Raw genomic sequence first — 17,694 nt, forward strand, 5'->3', positions numbered from 1 at the left:
GCTTTCTTCCCCACCCTTTCTCATTGAGCACCACAGCTGCTTGAAGAACTCAAGTCAGACCCAACACCCCAGCAGGGTAGACCGCTGCTCTTTCCCTTGCCCCCTTCCCATTTTTTGTCATTCTGCTCACAGACAGGTTGATTGGAAGCTGCTCTTTCAACTTCTCAAATTGGATCCAGTCCAGGAGCAATTGAAATGGTGGCTCCCAATTACCCCAGTACTGATGGTGTCTACCCAACCCAACATGACCGCATGGACAACATTCCTCCAGGCCTTCCTGTCTTCCACCATCCCTAGTGCATCTCCTTCTCCATCCTTCCAAGTCCACGCAAGCCCACACCCACCGGCCCAGTGACTCCATCCAGCCACCTCATCCTCTGCCGTCCCCTTCTTCTCTTGCCGTCAATTGCTCCCAGCATTAGGCTCTTCTCCAGGGAGTCCTTCCTTCTCGTTAGGTGGACAAAGTATTTGAGTTTCATCTTCAGGATCTGGCCTTCTCAAGAGCAGTCAGGGTTGAGTTCCTTTAAGATGGACGGGTGCCCACCATACCCACCAAATAGTCATGTGATGAAGGGAGGGACTGACAGAGGAACAATTCTCAGAGGAACTGTCCCCGGAGGCTTAAGAAAAGTACCACTGGACAAAGCCAGCTGCACCGAAGAGATCAGAGTGATGGAAGGCTGGAATGATTAGCAATCTAATTTACTCGGTTAATTTGGAAAGAGAGTCTCACTTTATAGTAACTGAAATAATCTTGCCATGGGAATCCCTCCAATAGTGTCTTAAGTGTTAAAAGGATCTGAAGGTGGAATTAGGATATTCTAATCATGATTGTTGATTTGTTAGGTAATAAGTTAGTTTACCGAATCTTCATAGAACTGAATGAAGCAAGTGGTTGAAGGAAATCAAGCATTCTTTCCCTTTTAAGAGGATGCATCTTCAAGGGAAAAAAAAGTGGAAGAAAGCTTTTTCTGAGCTGGGGCTTGTTCCCAATAGTTCCTGTAAGCACACCGAGAATCAGTGCATTGGACTTGAATGGCCTTGGTTATTTGGAGGTAGGAGAGCAAGGAAAGCAAAGCTTTGAAACGGATTACTGTAGCTAGCCAATTAATCAGTGCAGCGCTGAAACTCTGGGGGATATAATTGTGGGGAGAGTATGCAGAATGTAGAAGAGGCCCTACCAACAAAATTCCTCCTGTACTTTTAAGAGTTCTTCTTCCAGTTGCAGACAAATCCTGGAAAGTGCTGAGGTCTGCAAAAAAGGGAAAAGGGAAAAAAAGGAAACAGAGATATTTTAAATTATCAGAGCTTTCCTGAACCTCAACAATGGTTTGTTTTGGGTTTGGCTCAAGTTTTTTAGTGGAGGTTTGGGTCAGCTTTTAATAGCAGTTCTCACTCATCCATTAAGCGACACGTGAACGCTGCCAAGCCCCAGCCTTCCCATCCCACTCGGTGTTTTTGGGGGCCAAGCGAGTTTAGGAGAGAGAAGGGAGGCTCACCATGAGGGCCATGGAAAACTAGCAAAGCTCTCCATTAGTGTCAGAGAGTTCCCTGGCCATATAACTTGCAGATGTTGGTAGGATAAATCCCCTAACTGGATACGTATTAAAATAAAAACCATTCTCCCCAACAAGACACAGCCTGCTGAAAATGCAAGAAAGGAGAATTGCAAAATGATACATGTCGAATTGCTGGAATGGATTTCAAATGCCAAAGATAGTTTATGTAAAGTCTTGCACTGTTGTAAAATGTAACACTATCCGCTGGCATGGACAGGATGAAGTTTGATCCCAGTTAGGGTTTTCTTTTTCCTTTTTTTAAAAACAAAACTGAAAAACTTATTCCAGCCCATTAAACTTGATTTATGTTTTGCCTGTAGATTCCTTTGCTCTCAGCCTTTGGGGAGTCAAATTAGAGAAATCGTTACCTCACTTTTGGCCAATCCAGGCTCTCCTTTCCCAAATATTCGAAGCGCCATTCCTGCGTTACTTGGACTATTTACTCGGGAATAGAAGGGAACTATTCTTACTTGGAGGGCGGTGGCTTTCCACCAGCATCCCTGAAAATATTTCAAGCAAGCACCTCTGCTCATTGTTCTTGACTCAGGGCTGGCCCAGCTTTTAACCAGAGGGAAGTGGCCACCTCAGATAACTGGGTTTGCATGCCGTGCGGCTGCAGAAGAACCGAGGAACAGCCATGCTGAACCCCACCCAAGGGCCACCAGATCCTACTTCCTGTTCACACAGAGGCCAAGCAGCTGCCCCAAAGATCCGCCAAGCAGGATACGAGTGCCAGCACACCCTTCGGCCCACGTCCCCCAGCGATCAGTGTATCTAACAGGAGGTGGCATATGGCCATCAGGGCTAGTAGCCCGGGCCATCCTCCTCCTCCTCCTCCTCCTCCAGTCCCTCTTTAAAGCCACCAGATGGGTGGCCAGCATGACTTCCTGTAGCAAACCCACACTGTGGATATGCTGGTTTTAGTTCTCCTTCATGCTATGGAGGGAAAAGGTGCTTGTGGGACTTTGTTTCCCAGGGACCAAAAGAACCTGACCGGCCTCGCCTAGTATGTGTCACGGTGGCCTCATGCTGAGGTCACCACCACTGCTGCTCCACCTCAAGTAGCAGAAGGTCTTTGGTCCTCGGAGAACTGCCTGGGACGAGGGTGGCGGTACAGCAGAGCACAGCTCCTGCCATTGGATTCCCCTCTTATCGCAAGCATCCTTGGGGCGTTGCTGGTGTGCACAGCTCTGAGCGACTGGGGATGGAGGTGGGGAGCGTGTGGCCAATCAGACGTTGCCGAACTCCCGCCATTGGCCAGATTGGCTGAGGCTGGTGGAAACCAGCATCCGACAGCATCCAGCGGGCTACCGGTTCCCCAGCCCTGCCTTAGATAATGTAATGCATAATGTAACACATTAGACACATAGGGAGAATACAGCTGCTTTTTATTTTGCTTTCTGTTTCTGCACATTCCTTCCCATTACTTGCTGAAGTAGGTTTCTGGATAGACCCACGGGTTGTTGTGTCTATCCATAGGCATTTAGGAATGTCCTGAGCCCAGGGGATGATGGCTTTTTGTGATGTACGTAAGAGAAACGATTGGGCATTGATTGTCTCCCATGTTTTACTTCAAAGTATTGGGCATGGCTCCAGCCATTGCTGCTAAGAAGGGTGATGGTGCTGATTGGAATTGCCTTCAACAACAGCTGATCCTTCACTTCCGTGAAACAAAGAAAGAAACAAACAGAAGCCCAACATGTGTGAGAAGCATTTTATTTCCGACTTCCAGATTGAGGCCCTCCTTCATGCGCCTTCTGATCACAGCCATGATCCCATGAGCACATTGCCCAGAGTTGCACCATGCAAAACCTCGAGTCTTTATCATGGCCCAACTGCTGCTTCTGGTTTTGTGTGGATTCAAGCCAAATATGAAACAGAGGAGTTGCCATCAGCCTGCCCCAGAATGTAGTCATTCCATCATTCTCCCGTTTCTTTCAGGTGTGCCGGACCAAGCTGCATGAATTCAGCGCTGAAATGGCACAGTATGCGTGGTACCCGTGCACCGCCAACAACACCCATGCCAGTTTCTGGCTTAAGGTAAGCAGCTTTTAAAATAAACACTGCCCCAGTTTATTGAAGGTTTTGTACCTTAGCGTTTGTAAAATACAAAGAAATACGAAGCACCCATTACTCACTGCCCCATTCCAAATGTCCTCATTTTTTGTGGTCAAGAAAAACATAGGTTAGTGCAAATGCCTTCCCATTCATACAAAGTCTGCTATCATCTGTAGTATGATATATATCTACTGTTCCCTGTCGAAGAGAGGAAAACAAAAGAGAAAGGTGAGTAATAAAATAATGGGAGCAGGAGATGCTGTGAAGAAAGGGACCTCAATGCTAACTCAAAAAGTCAAGTTATAGGGATGATTGACCAATCTTTTGGTCCACAACTTCTTTTCCTGCCTTCCTAGTTGGGTCAGTCATCTTGGTTTTTACTTCCCTTTCCGCCTGCAGAAAAGCAGGAAGAGAGGTAATCTGTGGGGAGTTAATTCTTTCTCTTCCCTATGGAAAAACAACAAAGGTTTCACTTGGCTGGAATGTGAACCTTGTAGGCAAATGGATTAGAGATTCAGGTCATTAGTTCATCCAGGGAAGAGGGATGGTTTCTCAATAGTTCCCAACCCACTTCATGTCCAGGTTGCCTCCAGGCCATCCAAAATGGTCCACACTGACCATCTTTGCTTTGAGACAGCTTTCCCCTTTCCAGATGCTTTAGAACTCCTCAGACTTCTGACTCTTGACCATGCTGACCGGCACAGATCAGTGCGAGTTGAAGTCAAAAATATCTTGAGGACACCCAGTTGTGGAAGGCTGATTTAGGACATATGTCGTTCAAAAGAAAGTTGGAAGAGCTATAGCTTCCCTCCAATGTAATCAAGCTCCCAGTAACCACTGAAAACAAGTGTTCCGAGTCCCCCAGCTTCCTTGTGGAATAGAAATAACAGGTGAAGACCCTTTCCAGCCTGTAGTGCAGGAATAGGAAGTTTGGTTCCACCTTGAAAGAGGCACAGAACCTCAGTAAATCCAGACCAATCCAGCTCTGCATCTGATACCTTGGAGTTCCCTTCCCTCTCCCCAGGCTTACTTCTCACAACCCATGGTAGCAGCTGCCGTGGTCATTCATCTGGTCACTGATGGAACTTGGTTGGAGATGGACCTTGATCAGAAGCAAGAGACTATTTCCGTGCAGCTGATCGATGCTGGAGACCAAAGTCATGACCTTGGTAAGAACCATCTGCCTGCTCATTTGCCGTCCACAGTAAAATAAAGTACAACTCCCTTTTTCAGGCAAACCTTCTGAGGTCAGGGAGGAATGCCAGAATGATTAAAAACAATGGCATATGACCCACAACACTTAGCGACAAGTTGTGTCACCGCATTTTAGCTAGAATTTGTGCACCACCTGATGGGAAAGCAGTCCTTAAGTTCAACCACAACCCAGCTGACACCATATATATGCAATTGGTTGATCATCTTATGTGACCTTGATCCTCCAGATGTCCTTAAGAATTCTATTGGTTAAGGTGTTGGAAGCCTCAATTAGAAGCCTTCTTCATCTAGGCTCTGCTTCTAGTTACTTCCTGTTCAGTGTGGTTTAAGCCTGAAGAAGTGCCTCTTAATCGCCCCTGGATTGTATCCTGTTCCCTGTGGGAAAGACCTGATGAATGAATTAATCCATGGTAGTGGTCACATTGCTCCTGCAGCAAAATAGTCTGCTTGTAGGCAGAGAAGATTGGGGTCCAATGACAAATTAATTTAAGGAAGTTCATGGAAGGTTTTCCCATCAACTCCTGCTACCTCTACCCCCAACCAAAGTCTATCCAGTGGGTCAAAAGGGCTTCCTAAACTGGGTGGTTCCAGAGTCCTGGAGGCTCCTTGGTGAGAGGAGAATCTCCAAAAAGTTTGCAGACCTCCACTGCATTTGTGCTGATTCCTTCCCCGCTCCCACCAGCAGCTTCCCAGACACACCACATGGTTCAAGAGGGCTCTACAATTTGCTACTTCAGGGAGTGCAAACATTTGGAGGGGGAAAGAAGAGCAGACCTGACATGCTTCTTATGGGTCGAGACCTGTTCTGCCCTGCAGAGGAGGGCAGGATGCGCTCCAGCGGAGCAAAGCTCAGGGAGCCAAGATTCCATTTGGATGCCAGGAAGCACTTCCTGACAGTCAGGACCCCGAGGGTGTGGGATGGGCTTCCACGGGGGGTGGTTGAGGCCCCATCGGTGCGGGTGGTCAAGGATAGGCTGGACGTCCACATGGTGGGCATGTCATGAGCAGAGCCAGCTGGAGCCGGGGGTCAGACTAGATGGCCCAGGAGACCCCTTCTGACTCACTCTGTTTCTCTGTTTTATGTGGATTTTCCTTATTTAATGTACCCCAGGAGCCAAGGCAAAATTCGGTGCCCCTTGTTTTTGCCGAACAGGGACTGTTTCTTTTGTCTCTCCTTCCCCTTAACAGCTCCCTGTTAGAGGGAAGAGAAATGCCTGTGCAAATGCCGATTCTCCTTTACCCCTCTCCCTGCTTTTGCCTTCCCTTTGACAGGGGCCCATGGTTTGAGCTGCCGGAAAAACCCCCTGGTGATTCCTGTCATTCATGACCTCAGCCAGTACTTCTACCACACCCGAGCAGTTCTAATCACCTTCAGCTCGCAGTTCGTGGCAATCTCAGGGGTGGCCCTGCGCTCCTTTCACAACTTTGACCCCATCACCGTCAGCAGCTGCCAGAGTGGACAGACCTACAGCCCGGCGGAACAGAGGTGAGCATCCCCTGCCTCCCCCTTCACATGCCTGGCTATTTACCACCGACAGACTTCCAGCAGGACCCGGTTGGATCAAGGAGCTAAGATGTGGTAAGACGAGAAAGAGTGGATGACCTTTGGCACTGCTGGAGGTGAATGGGCTGGCACTGAACCCTCATGGGAAGCTGTCAGATTGCCTGCGTCTCCCTCTCCTTTTTCCAGTAGATCATTTCCACACCAGGCGGCCTAGAATCTCAATCTTAGGAGTTGGCAGGATATAAATAGATATAATAATTAAAACTGGAATGAAGCTGGCTACTCAGGAGCTCAAGCTCTCATGTTGGGGAGTGAGGGGGAAGGCCTCTGGCATTTCTACCCCATTCTTGATTGAGCAAGAACTCTTTGCATGGATACATTTTCACATCCATCTCAAGTGGAAGTCAGGATGGTATAATGGAGAACAGGAAGTGTTGGGAGCCAGGTTCCCCTTGCTCTCTTTCAGAGCAACAGGCTGTTCTTTGGCCAAAGCTCCTTACTCTCCACTGTACATCCAGCAAACCATTGCCAGTGGAGGAAGGGTCTCTGAGCATGTACAGAGAGGTTCATCATTCCCAAACTACTTCTGGAAACTCTCCTTTGGAGTAAACCTGGACCCTGCCCCTCCAGGAGGGCCCTTCTAGAGGTGGGCAAGACTCCTAGCTACAGCACTTCCTCTAGTTGGGTAGCCCTTCTCTCCCAGTGGAACTTCATGGGTTCACGGATCATATGTGGCTCAAGGGACTCCTGTCCCACACCCCCTCCTGGCAGTTGCAGACTCTGACTCTTCTCAGGGTCCACCTGAACACCTGGAGAAGGTGGCTTTGGATTAAGCTCTTCCATCTTGATACCTGAAGGCCATTTCTCTTCCTCTGAAGAGTTGGAGTCTCCCTGTTCCTGAAATGCACACTGGGAACAACCGCCTCTTCCATTCTGGAGGCCAGATTGCCCATTGGCCATGAAACGTGGGCACAACCCGTCCTGCCGATGCTGACTTTGGCTTTTCTCTCAGCTCGGGACCAGGAAACCTGATGGTCACTTGCTTCTTGTCCATGCCCAAAGGCAACTTCATCGATGCCTTCCAGACCCCAACTTTCCTCAGCCCAGCTGGCATGGCAAACAGTTGGAAATGGGGGCTGTTGTCAAGGCTACCATGTTGAGGAAGCTGCAATGAAAGCTTTAATAAGCTTCCCCGTTTAAGGGTCCCCATCATCTTAGTTGTGCCACATGGATACAGTGGAAGGACCTACACTGTAAGTGGGGGCAACCTAATCATGGAAAGCTCTCCCTGCAGGTAGGAAGATGCAAGACACGTTCAATACCAAGCTCAGGACAAGCTGAATATCATTTCAGTGCGGGGCAAAATGCTACTTTAAAAGGTGTCTTGGCTCTGCTCTTCTCTGTACACATTTTTTTCAGTCAACTTTGCATTTGTTCTTCATTTCTACCAAACCACTTTGACACTGCTTTGCCAGTGTTATATTTATATCTTATTATACCAAATAATACATTCACTCATATCTATTATTGCAAATAAATATTAGCACTAATCGCTACAAGAAAATGTGTCTCACTCTGCAAACAAGCAAAAACAAAAAGACCTTTCCGTAGTTAATAGCCAAAATTGCTACATGTTTTTGCGACCTTATCTGCTAATTAACAGGATATTTTTTTTTTGTCCAGCTAATTAAAAAACTCTTTCCACATCTACTGCATCAGTCATAATGAATGACAACACATGTCATGACAGGAATTTCAATTCTGACTCTTTAAGCTGTAATAAACAAAAAGGGAAAACAACGCAGGCAGCAAATGGATTCCTTGATTTATCCCCCTGCTCCACTGCCTGCCGCTCCTCAACCTTCTTTCCAGCGTATCTCCTTCTCTTGCCACGTAACTCTTGCAGTGGGACATGGCTAGTTCTGCACCAACTGGACCTCCTGTTTGAAACTCAGCCCAGCTCTTCTGGGCCTCTGAACGTACCCGTCTCTCTTCGTTACAGCAATCTGATGCCTTGTATCTAGGCCAAGGAACATGTTTCACACTGATTTCCCCCTTTTTTTCTATAGCTACACTTATCTTTGTCTTCTCTGTCCAAAAGTAGATTTCTAGCAGTTTGGCAAAGGAGGAAAAAGATGCAAGGCACCATCCCCTGAGAAGTTTTCTATCCACCCCCCCGCCCCCCATATAATCAGGATATGATTATCCATGAAACTGAATGAAAATTGGTATGGTCTTTAACAGTGCACACACATCAGTAGAACGCAGAATTTAAACTCCGTATGATGATTTTCATGATATTTTTATTGTTGCCTGCAATTTACGCATTCTTGCAAACATTGCAGAGAGCTTCAGCTTTGGGGTGTTATAGAAATAACATAATAATGATAGGGAGAGGGAGAGGAGGCAAATCTATTTGTTTAACATTTTAAAGTGGATCTAGCTTACCCACACTTCCAAAGCCAATATGCAAAACCACTTCTTGTTCTGTATTTGTGCTTCTAATTTTGCAAAACCATTTTCCAGTTAAGGGAGGGGAAAAAATAGCATGCCCGTCTTAGGGGCAGCAGACATAAAAATATGCATAGTAATTAAAACAATGTGCCAAGTGCAGATGGAGGTAGATGCTTGCAAAAATGCATGTGTTAGACAAAATTCTTCAACAATATATCCATTAGGCGAAATGTATACGCAAATGCATATTGAATGTTCCCGTAGACCTTTTTTTTTAAAAAGCATAATTTGAGGTGGAAATGGGACAAAATGAATTGAAGATTGATTGGGACAGTACCTAACCAAGAGAAATCAAAATTGCTCGATCAGTCCATTCCTAAGTAGGACATTCCATAAAGGGAAGTGTGAGATAATCTTGCATTCCATAAGAGAAAGATTGCTTTTCCAAAATAGTCGGAACACGTGTCTACCTGAGAAATGGAGTGGGGGAGGAAGAGATGCAGAGATATTTGAAACAAATGCACTTGATCCTATTGCAGAATTAATGTTATAAATTCTCCTGCTTAAACTGGAATTCAAGATTCAGGACGGTATAAACCAGAGAACTAGAATAGGAGAAATTGTCCAGCGTGCCTCGGTTTTATGAGCAGGCCCTTGTTTTTATCTGTGAAACTTTGGATGATATATGGAAGGAGATTGAGGATAAAGCTATGTTTGCATTTTTAAAGGCCCCAACCTGGTTCACACTTCTGGGAGTAATAAGCGGCTTGGAACATAACTTTCCTTTGGGTTTTTGCCAAATGTTGCAATCCAATTCTTGGCTCAAAAACAATATTTAGATACATATAAAATGTGCATTGGGCATCAAAAGATGTACACTTCTGCTGTGGGGAAACTAAATTTTTGAAGATGCACAGTTCGGAGCAGGTGTTTACATTGTCAAAAATGCAAACTGGGGAGGAAATGAAAGGCAGCGGAGCTATGAATGTTTGGTAAAATTGGCATGGATGGGAAACAGACTGGTCTGACCTCCCCTAGGCTGGATGGGTGGTCTCAGTTTCAGAACATCAACTTTCTGGGCCCACTCTGTGTGATGGAATAGTTTCTGTCGGCTGCAAAGGGTGATGCTCCTGCCATCTGCCTCGTTAGCTCTCCCACGTGTGACTATCCAAATCCCAGTACCTGCTCGGAAGCTGAATTCCTGTCCATTGTGGTGTGTGCAAGAAACCAGGCAGCTGTCCCCATGGCCATCACGACTGCAAAACCAGGGCCCGCTCCTTTTTGCAGAATTTGGCAAGCACCCCTTCTGTATTGCGGATCTCTTCTGAAGAAATATCTAGATTCCAGTATAATGAAAGGAGGAAACATTATCAGCTAACTTGACTCATAGGTGAAAGGTGGGTTATCAATCTGCAGTAAATGTACTAATTTCAGTGCCAAGACCTTGTAATTTGTTGCCAGGCCCCACTGCGTAGTTTCCCAGTTGGGCCGTCTCCAGTGGGAGGCACCGAGAGAATCGTCTCTTTCTCACTTTTACTATCTCCAGCTTTCCAGTTCTTTGATCATACTTCCCATATCCTTGGTCTGCCACAGATCTCATTCGGTCGGGCTGATACAGTTTGTTTTCCAAGGTCTTCCTCTCTTTTCCCTAAGCTTGCGCTTCTTGAAGGTGAAAGCATTGGATTTGCGGGATGTTGTTTTGATGAGAGGGCCAACAAAACTTCAGTGGACGAGGCAAGATGTAGGATTTAGAACTTGATCTTGGATCAGCTCCACATCAAATTGCATTGTAACAACCTTCCCAAACTGGGTGCCCTCCAGATCTTTTGGGCTTAAGCCAGCCACCATGGCCAGGGGAAACTGTTGGCCAAATGTCATCAGCTTAAGAAAGGCCCATTTCCTTGAGCCAATTACCATAGTCCCTTAAAAAAGCTACTTCTGCTAGACTTATATTGAAGATGGATGCCCACCTTTCAGTCACATGATTCTCAAAACTTCTCCCGGCTTCTGGGTTGAACAGAGTGCCAGAATGGGGGAGGCTTTTGTCTGGTCCAGCAGGCCTGTTCTGTCCTCCAACGGGCTACACTGATATCCAGCCCCCAGTGCACAATCCTGAAGACAATCAGCTGATGAATACGAAATAGCTTCATCTATTTATTTCCTTATTTACAGTATGTTTACCCCTGGAACTTCCCTTGCCTCATATCCCTGTGCCGGTGCTTCTCAGGGGCTGGGCATGCCTACTGCTGTGGTCTGTGCTGGATCGCCTCTCCAGGTTTCTGGGCACAGCGCTTCCAAGCAAGTCCAGCTGAACACACTTGCAAAGCCTTTGCTCACACTGATGTGCATTGATCCGTGCTGCTCACCACTATCACACGTGCCACCCTTGCTTGTGCAGGCTGAGTGCTCCAATGCCACACCAGCATCCATCAAGAGTTCAAGGCTTCCCATCCTCTGGACTCCAAGACATTCATAGAAAATGACCTTTTCTTCAGCCATGAAAGGGGGAAATGTGACTTGCTTGTCTGCTTTCTTCCTTGCTTCCTCACTTGCTTCCTCGCTTTTTCATTGCTCCTTCTTTCCTTCCATTGGATTGTTGCTGTCTTTAAGAATAATGATAATGGCGTGTTAACTTTACATCTCCCCTTTCTTCCTCTTGCAAGGAACCTAAAGAAGCTTACAGAGTCCCCCTCCATTCCATTTTATACCCTCGAAAACAACCCTGTGAACTGGGTTAGGCGGAGGTTGAGTGACTGGCCCAAAGTCACCCAGTGGGGACTTTGCCTTCATGGGCGAATGGGGATTAGAACCCGGATCACCCGTGTCCCACGTCCAGCACCCCAGCCACACTGGTTCCCCTTTTGCCATGGATTCCCCACACAGGAAAGCCCCCGTTTTTGCAGTGGGGGGTATTGTGTACAAGCACGCCACTGTTCTGCATGCCATATAGACCGAAGTAAGCAAAATCGTGCTCTCCACTTCCACCGAAGCTTCTTGTTTTGCATTTACCTGCCTGGATGTGTCTTCTGTGAGGCAAACTGCGTTGTTGCCCTTTTAAATGCAGGTGGCAGTTGCAGGGTAGCTCTGTGGCTCCGAAGCACCCCCCCCCCCCCCACACACACACACCCCACGAGCACGGATTTTGTTTCTGTGCTTGACTTTGTGCCACATCTGCAGGGTAAATCCAGGACCTCCAAAGTGCCTCTCAGCTTCAATCTGCAGCTTCAGAATTGCAGCCTCTTGGTTTCTCTCAGTGGTATTTGAAAATTATGTACCCTGTCTGCTTCTCCTGTGACCTGGCATACTTAAGGCAGTGTAAACCATTGCTCAATCGCCAGATTCTTCCTCTCCGCACACACTCGCACGCACACACACACGCACGTGCCTTGCCACTGCCCGGCCAGAAATTCCATCCATCAGATCCACAAAGGCAGACCAGCTTCTCTGTTCTTGTGCCCAGTCATTGTCTTAATTTTCTTTTGATCAGTTTTCTCCCAGAGGGAACGGTGAAGGCAGAGAAAAGTAAGCTCCTCTTTGCAAGCAATCCTATTTATCTTCCTATCTCCCCTTCTTTCCCTCAAAGCCAGCTTAGCGCTGGTTACTGAAAAGAAAAGGCAAAAGACGGACAATTGCAGGGGCTTAGAATTTGGCTGCTTCTGACACATGTGTCCCCAGACTCAGAGTGGGTTTCAAATGTTGATGCTTGCCCATCTTGGCCGTGGCTCTTACAAGCCCAAATACAACCTGGGAGAGGATTACACAATAATAATAGTCATTCTCCACATCATCCTCACAATGGAACCCTGAAAGGTAGGCTATGCTGAAAGTCCACATCTGGCCCAGTCATCCGAGGGGCTGTATAGCCATACGGGGATTAGAGCAACCCCATCCTCTTAGCCACCACCCCACACTGGCTTGCTTCCGAATTTGGGAAGTGAGAATTGGGTCAGCTCATGCAGAAGTGTGGACCAAATCCATTTTCCCCGCCCCTAGTATATACCTGCTAACTAAGCATTTGAAGAAATGGGCTTCTTGTCCCCATAAAAGCTTGTGCTGGAAGCCTGGAAGCCTTTGGGGTTGCTGGCACATTCCGCATGTTGAAAGCATGTTTTGGGTACTCTCCTAAAATAATTCCCCTGGGGGTGGACTTATTTGTAAAACAGAGCCAGGTTAGACAGGGCTATATAAAATACTCATTTTCCAGAAGACAAAAGGGTGAGGCTAGCCGAAATTGTCTTGCCCCAAAAGTCCAGAGATAGGACCTGAGCTTCCAAACACTGCTCCACCCTTTTGATAGAACCCCGGATGAGATGGAGCTGGAGGGCAGCAGTTTAACAACAACAACCACAACAACTTGGCATAAAAATTGGGGGGCAGGGAGCTTGAAGGGGAGTAAGAGAAGTGTCTTGCAGGCATGTTCAAAACCCCTGGATGATGCCATGATGAATGTGTTAGCTTTTAAGATGCAGCCAGACTGGGGGCTTCAGGCCACCTGGTTCTGAACAGTCTGGGGCTTAAAAACTAGCTTGTTCCTTTGCACGTTTGTGCCTTCAAAGCATTTCCTCTCCTACTCAGCTATGGTTCTTCTTTCCCTGATCAACTCCTATGGGGGAGGTATCATCCATGGCTTGGTGGACCAGTCCCCCAAAATTTTATCTGCCACTTTTTTTTCAAACGCATAACATATTGTGGGAGTTTTCAGAATCCAACAGCCTCCTCCTCCTCCTCCAACTTCTTGATATATGTTATTGTTTTAGGACAGTGTCAGAGTAGAATATGTTCTAATAGTTTGTACGATTAAGGATATACCTGAGATGAAGGGATATTTTGATTAATAAGAACACTGGTATGTATTTATTTTGAGAAAGGAAGTGTTGCTTAGATTTATAAAGGCAGTTTGTTAAACCCCTTTTGGTTCCCCGGTGGGCTGGACACATGGATTCAGTTATTATTAGACTTCAGATGAGGAGGTCTTGTTTCCACACTCAGATTAAACAGTGCAATTTTCACCTTGTGAGAATATTGTCATCTAAAAACTGAGACTTTGGGGTTGTTCAATCAGATCTGTCATTGTTCTTTTCCCTTTCTTACCGAAAGGATACTAGAAATCCTGGGATATCCCAAGCCTAGATCCTCCCAGGTTCAACAAAAGAATCTGGATATCAAAACAGCATTTAAACCTATTGACTGCCTTGGGAGGCAGTTGCAAGAAATGCAAGATGATACTGTTTTTAGCAAAACTTTTCAAGCAGCTGAGAAAATAGGTGAATCTGCTGACAAGAAAGCATCATCAAAGCATCTTTGTAAATCCCCTTAGTCTTCAAGAAAGCTGATTGTATTTTACTTAGATTATATGGCAGGAAAACCAACAGGAAGGTTGTTCAAGAGGTGTGGGGAAAGCTTATCCAATTTGTAGAGGATGCAAAACTAGGTGGGATAGAAGACAGAAAGAAAATTCATAATGCCTCAGAGTGGTTAGAAGACTGAGCAGAATGCAGTTTAACAGAAAAAAGTGTGACGTTCTTCATTTAAAAAAAAAGAAACGTAGGAATAGGTATAAATGTGGGAAACACGAGTTGGGAATAGTACATGTGAAAAGGTCCTTGGTGTAGTGGTCAATTATGAGCTGAATATGATTGACTGAAAAAAGTAAACATAATTTTCATTGCTTTAGTAGAAGCATACATAAGTCCTACAAAGAAAAATAGAAGGGACTGAATAGTATGACCAGGTTACATTGCATAACAACCCATGATGGTTAGCTACCCACCGTGGGTCATTATGTCCTGTGGATCCAGAATGGCTTTTCTACTGGTGAATAAGCCTTTCTAGAAACCATGGCTTGTTCTAGGGACTTTTCATACCCTGATGGGTTGTCTGAACTCAGGGGAGCAATGTCATCATGGCTGGAGCCCCCTGTGCCCCCTTTGTCCCATTCTGCCACTTCTAAGGGTTTAGAAGATGCTAGGAATGATTGAAGGCAAAAGGAGGAGGGGACGGCATAGGTTGAGATGGGTGGATGCGGTCACTGGAGAGGTGGGTGCAGGCTTGGGTGGACTCCAGGGGATGGTGGAGGACAGGAGAATCTGGAGGAATGTTGTCCATGGGGTCGTGAAGAGTCAGGCACAGTTTTGCAACTGAACAAAAACAACGAGTTTCTAAAGACAAAAACTGACAGGAGTACTGGTGTGTGTGTGTGTGTGGACTGGGAAATGCACACATTTAATAGCTGAAAAGTAAATGCAGGGGGAGGAAATTGTGCACAGTAAAGGACTAAGAGGTAACTAGGAAGGAAATTTGTACAACTGCATTAAACACTTCTCCTTGTCATGAAAATTGGGTATGTCTTCCAGCCCAAAGAGTTGCCCACAGCTTTTCCAGAAAGCATTCTTCAAGGGTTGGCCAAAGGGACAGAGCAAGGGTTCCAGCGACATCCAAACCCTTTCAAGATTGACCTTTAAAGCCCCAGTTTTACTCACTTATTATATAAAGGTAGGATTTTCAAAGGTCCACACTGAATTATCAAACAGGAAAATCGACAAGCAAGCCTTCCTTCATCACAAGTCTGTTTCCACGAAACTTCTTGGATGAACTGAGGAAAACTTTCTGCTCTGTCTGCCCTACCTTCTAAGGTTGTGGTTGTGAAGATGTGGTGAGATGGAAAAGCTCTGATTACATGATGAAGCTATCTGACTATGGGCAGCAAGGCTGATGTGCTTCCGTTGTGTGTTTATTGCTTTCTTTCTGAAGTACAGTGTTGCCTTCTGACCAGGGCCATCTCTTTGATTCGTTGCTCTGACTCAAGTTCTATGCACGATCCTGTGAATGTTTAGAGAGAACAAAGCGGTTTAGCTTCACCCCTTAGCTAGCTTTCTTCCTCTGTCTGCCACTCTCTTCTGCCTGGAGGACCACAAGGGCTGTGGCTGCAGGGCCACAGGTGGTCCACGGGCCGCAGGTTCCCCATCATCACTACACAGACTTTGGGGGTGAACATCTTTGCCAGCTTCCAGTTTCCTTATCACTCCCTGTCTAGCTTTTGCACGCTGGAACTGAGTTAATGAGGACCCTTTGTCTTCCTCCCTCCCGTGACAGCTGCGTTCATCACTCTTGCAAATCTACTAACTGCCAAAAGCTGGAGATCAGGAATGCCGTGCTGATGTTCACCAGTGGGGGACATTCCAACGGTGGCCAGTGCAACGTCACCTGCAAGACAGGACACGTCCTCCAAATACAGAGAGGAGACGAGCCCGCAAGACGGCAGGTATGTTGTGGCAGGCGATGGGTGAGAAGGTGGCGGGTGGAAGGGAAGTGAGGACAGCTCCACAGGGTCGTTTGGAAGAGCTACTCGCATCTTGGCATATTCCAGCGGGCAGCTGTGCGCGTTACAGGAAGCCCAGCTGGCACACTGGCTCATCTGGCCCCAGGCATGCATTTAGACCTGGGATACACCAACGCCATCCGTGAGAACCCCTTTGCCATCGCGCAGCCCCACGGCTGTGACACCCGCTGCGTTTGCCCGTGGAGAGGAAAAGAGCCCTTTCTTAAGGAAAGCCAGTGGGTTGCAGCTAAATTCTGTCACAGCGGCAGCCATGGAAAGAGAGTGTTTTAAGTGAAGCAGCTCCCTTTCCTGCCCTTGCCACTGATATCTGAAATTTGATGACAGCGAGCAATTATTCTGCCTTCCCCTTCCCCTCTTCCTCTTCCTCTTCCCATGTCCCTTGCCACCGGGCTACTGAGGTTCTGAAGGACGGCCGTGGCAAGGCAGGGGCAAGAGGGCGGCCTGCCACTCTGATTCACACATGTATTCATAGGCTGCTCCCAACAATGGAAATATAAAACCAGGTCTGTTTTGTTCCATTTTTTGCTTTGGAAGGCACCTTCTAAAAAATCTCGTTCCTTCGGAGGGGGCCTGATTTGGGCTGCTTGTGTGGTTTGGTGGGCTAGGAGGCCCCCCAGGGGTTTTCCTGCTCATCCCGGCAAAACCATGGGCCTCCGGGCAGGTCCAGGGAGGCCAGGCTCTGTCAGATGGTCCTTTGCCCCCCTCCCCCGCTCACACGTTCATGTGGATGCGCTGCGGAGATGTGCTCAGCTCTCCACGTAGGGAGGTCGTTTTGGGCGGGGATGCGGCCAGCTAGGCTGTAGCTCCCTTGCTCTGGCTGGACGTCTTCCCACATTCAGCCCCGACTTAGGAAGCGAGCTGAACCAAGATCAATTCTCTGTTGCTCAGGAGTGCAAGCAGACGCCTTCTTTGCACTATTTTCAAAGTACGCAGAGCCCGCCAGTCATGGGTGTGGAGGGAGAACTCTGCTTGCACAGTGGGCAGGCAGGTGGGAGGCATGGAAGCCAGACTCATGTGCTCCCTTTGGCTCAGGGCAAGGGAAAGAGGCTGGCGTCCAGGGAGCCATGCTGGGAAATCTGACAGAGCCTCACCCCCCAGCCAGATTCTGCAGACATCACGAATTCCTGGCCTTGGGCCCCACCTGCTGCTAGACTCTGAGCCCCTCACACTCACGATCGGGGATGTTAGGAGTTGTAACCCAACAATGGCTGGGGATGCAAGGCTGGGAAACACTGCCTTAAAGATAGAACCTCTACGAGCTTTGGGGAGGCAGTCGAAGCCTGAAAAAGAATGGCTTTAACCACTGACATTCAATTTTTTTAAAGAAAAGGGTAGGCAGTGGCCACTCCAGGTTGCGTGTGGTGTTTTCTCCTAAGCAACCTGCTTTCAGTGGGCCCCCTTCTCTCCATAAATAGAAGGACCCTGTCCCTGTGTCCTGTCCCAGAAGAACAGGGAGCAAAAATGCCGGAGCGTCCCAGAGACTGCAGTGGGAAACTTCTCAGGTTTGGACATTTACTTGTGCCCAACCCAGGTGCCAGTCCAGAGAAGAGAATATCCTAGAAAAG

At 47.3% G+C, this 17,694-nt stretch overlaps 1 protein-coding gene across 2 annotated transcripts in view; it reads left to right on the top strand.

Moving 5' to 3' along the window:
- The window catches only part of PAPPA (pappalysin 1), a 140,218-nt gene that overhangs the window by 78,465 nt on the left and 44,059 nt on the right, over positions 1-17,694 (top strand). For both annotated transcript variants that reach the window (XM_044440146.1, XM_044440147.1), the window contains 4 exons: positions 3,501-3,599; positions 4,642-4,786; positions 6,105-6,318; positions 15,883-16,051. In XM_044440146.1, coding sequence (XP_044296081.1) covers positions 3,501-3,599; positions 4,642-4,786; positions 6,105-6,318; positions 15,883-16,051 — 627 coding nt within the window. The remainder of the gene's footprint in view (positions 1-3,500; positions 3,600-4,641; positions 4,787-6,104; positions 6,319-15,882; positions 16,052-17,694) is intronic.

This window comes from Varanus komodoensis, unplaced genomic scaffold (assembly GCF_004798865.1).
Source record: "Varanus komodoensis strain SLA01 unplaced genomic scaffold, ASM479886v1 scaffold36, whole genome shotgun sequence".
NCBI lineage: Eukaryota > Metazoa > Chordata > Lepidosauria > Squamata > Varanidae > Varanus > Varanus komodoensis.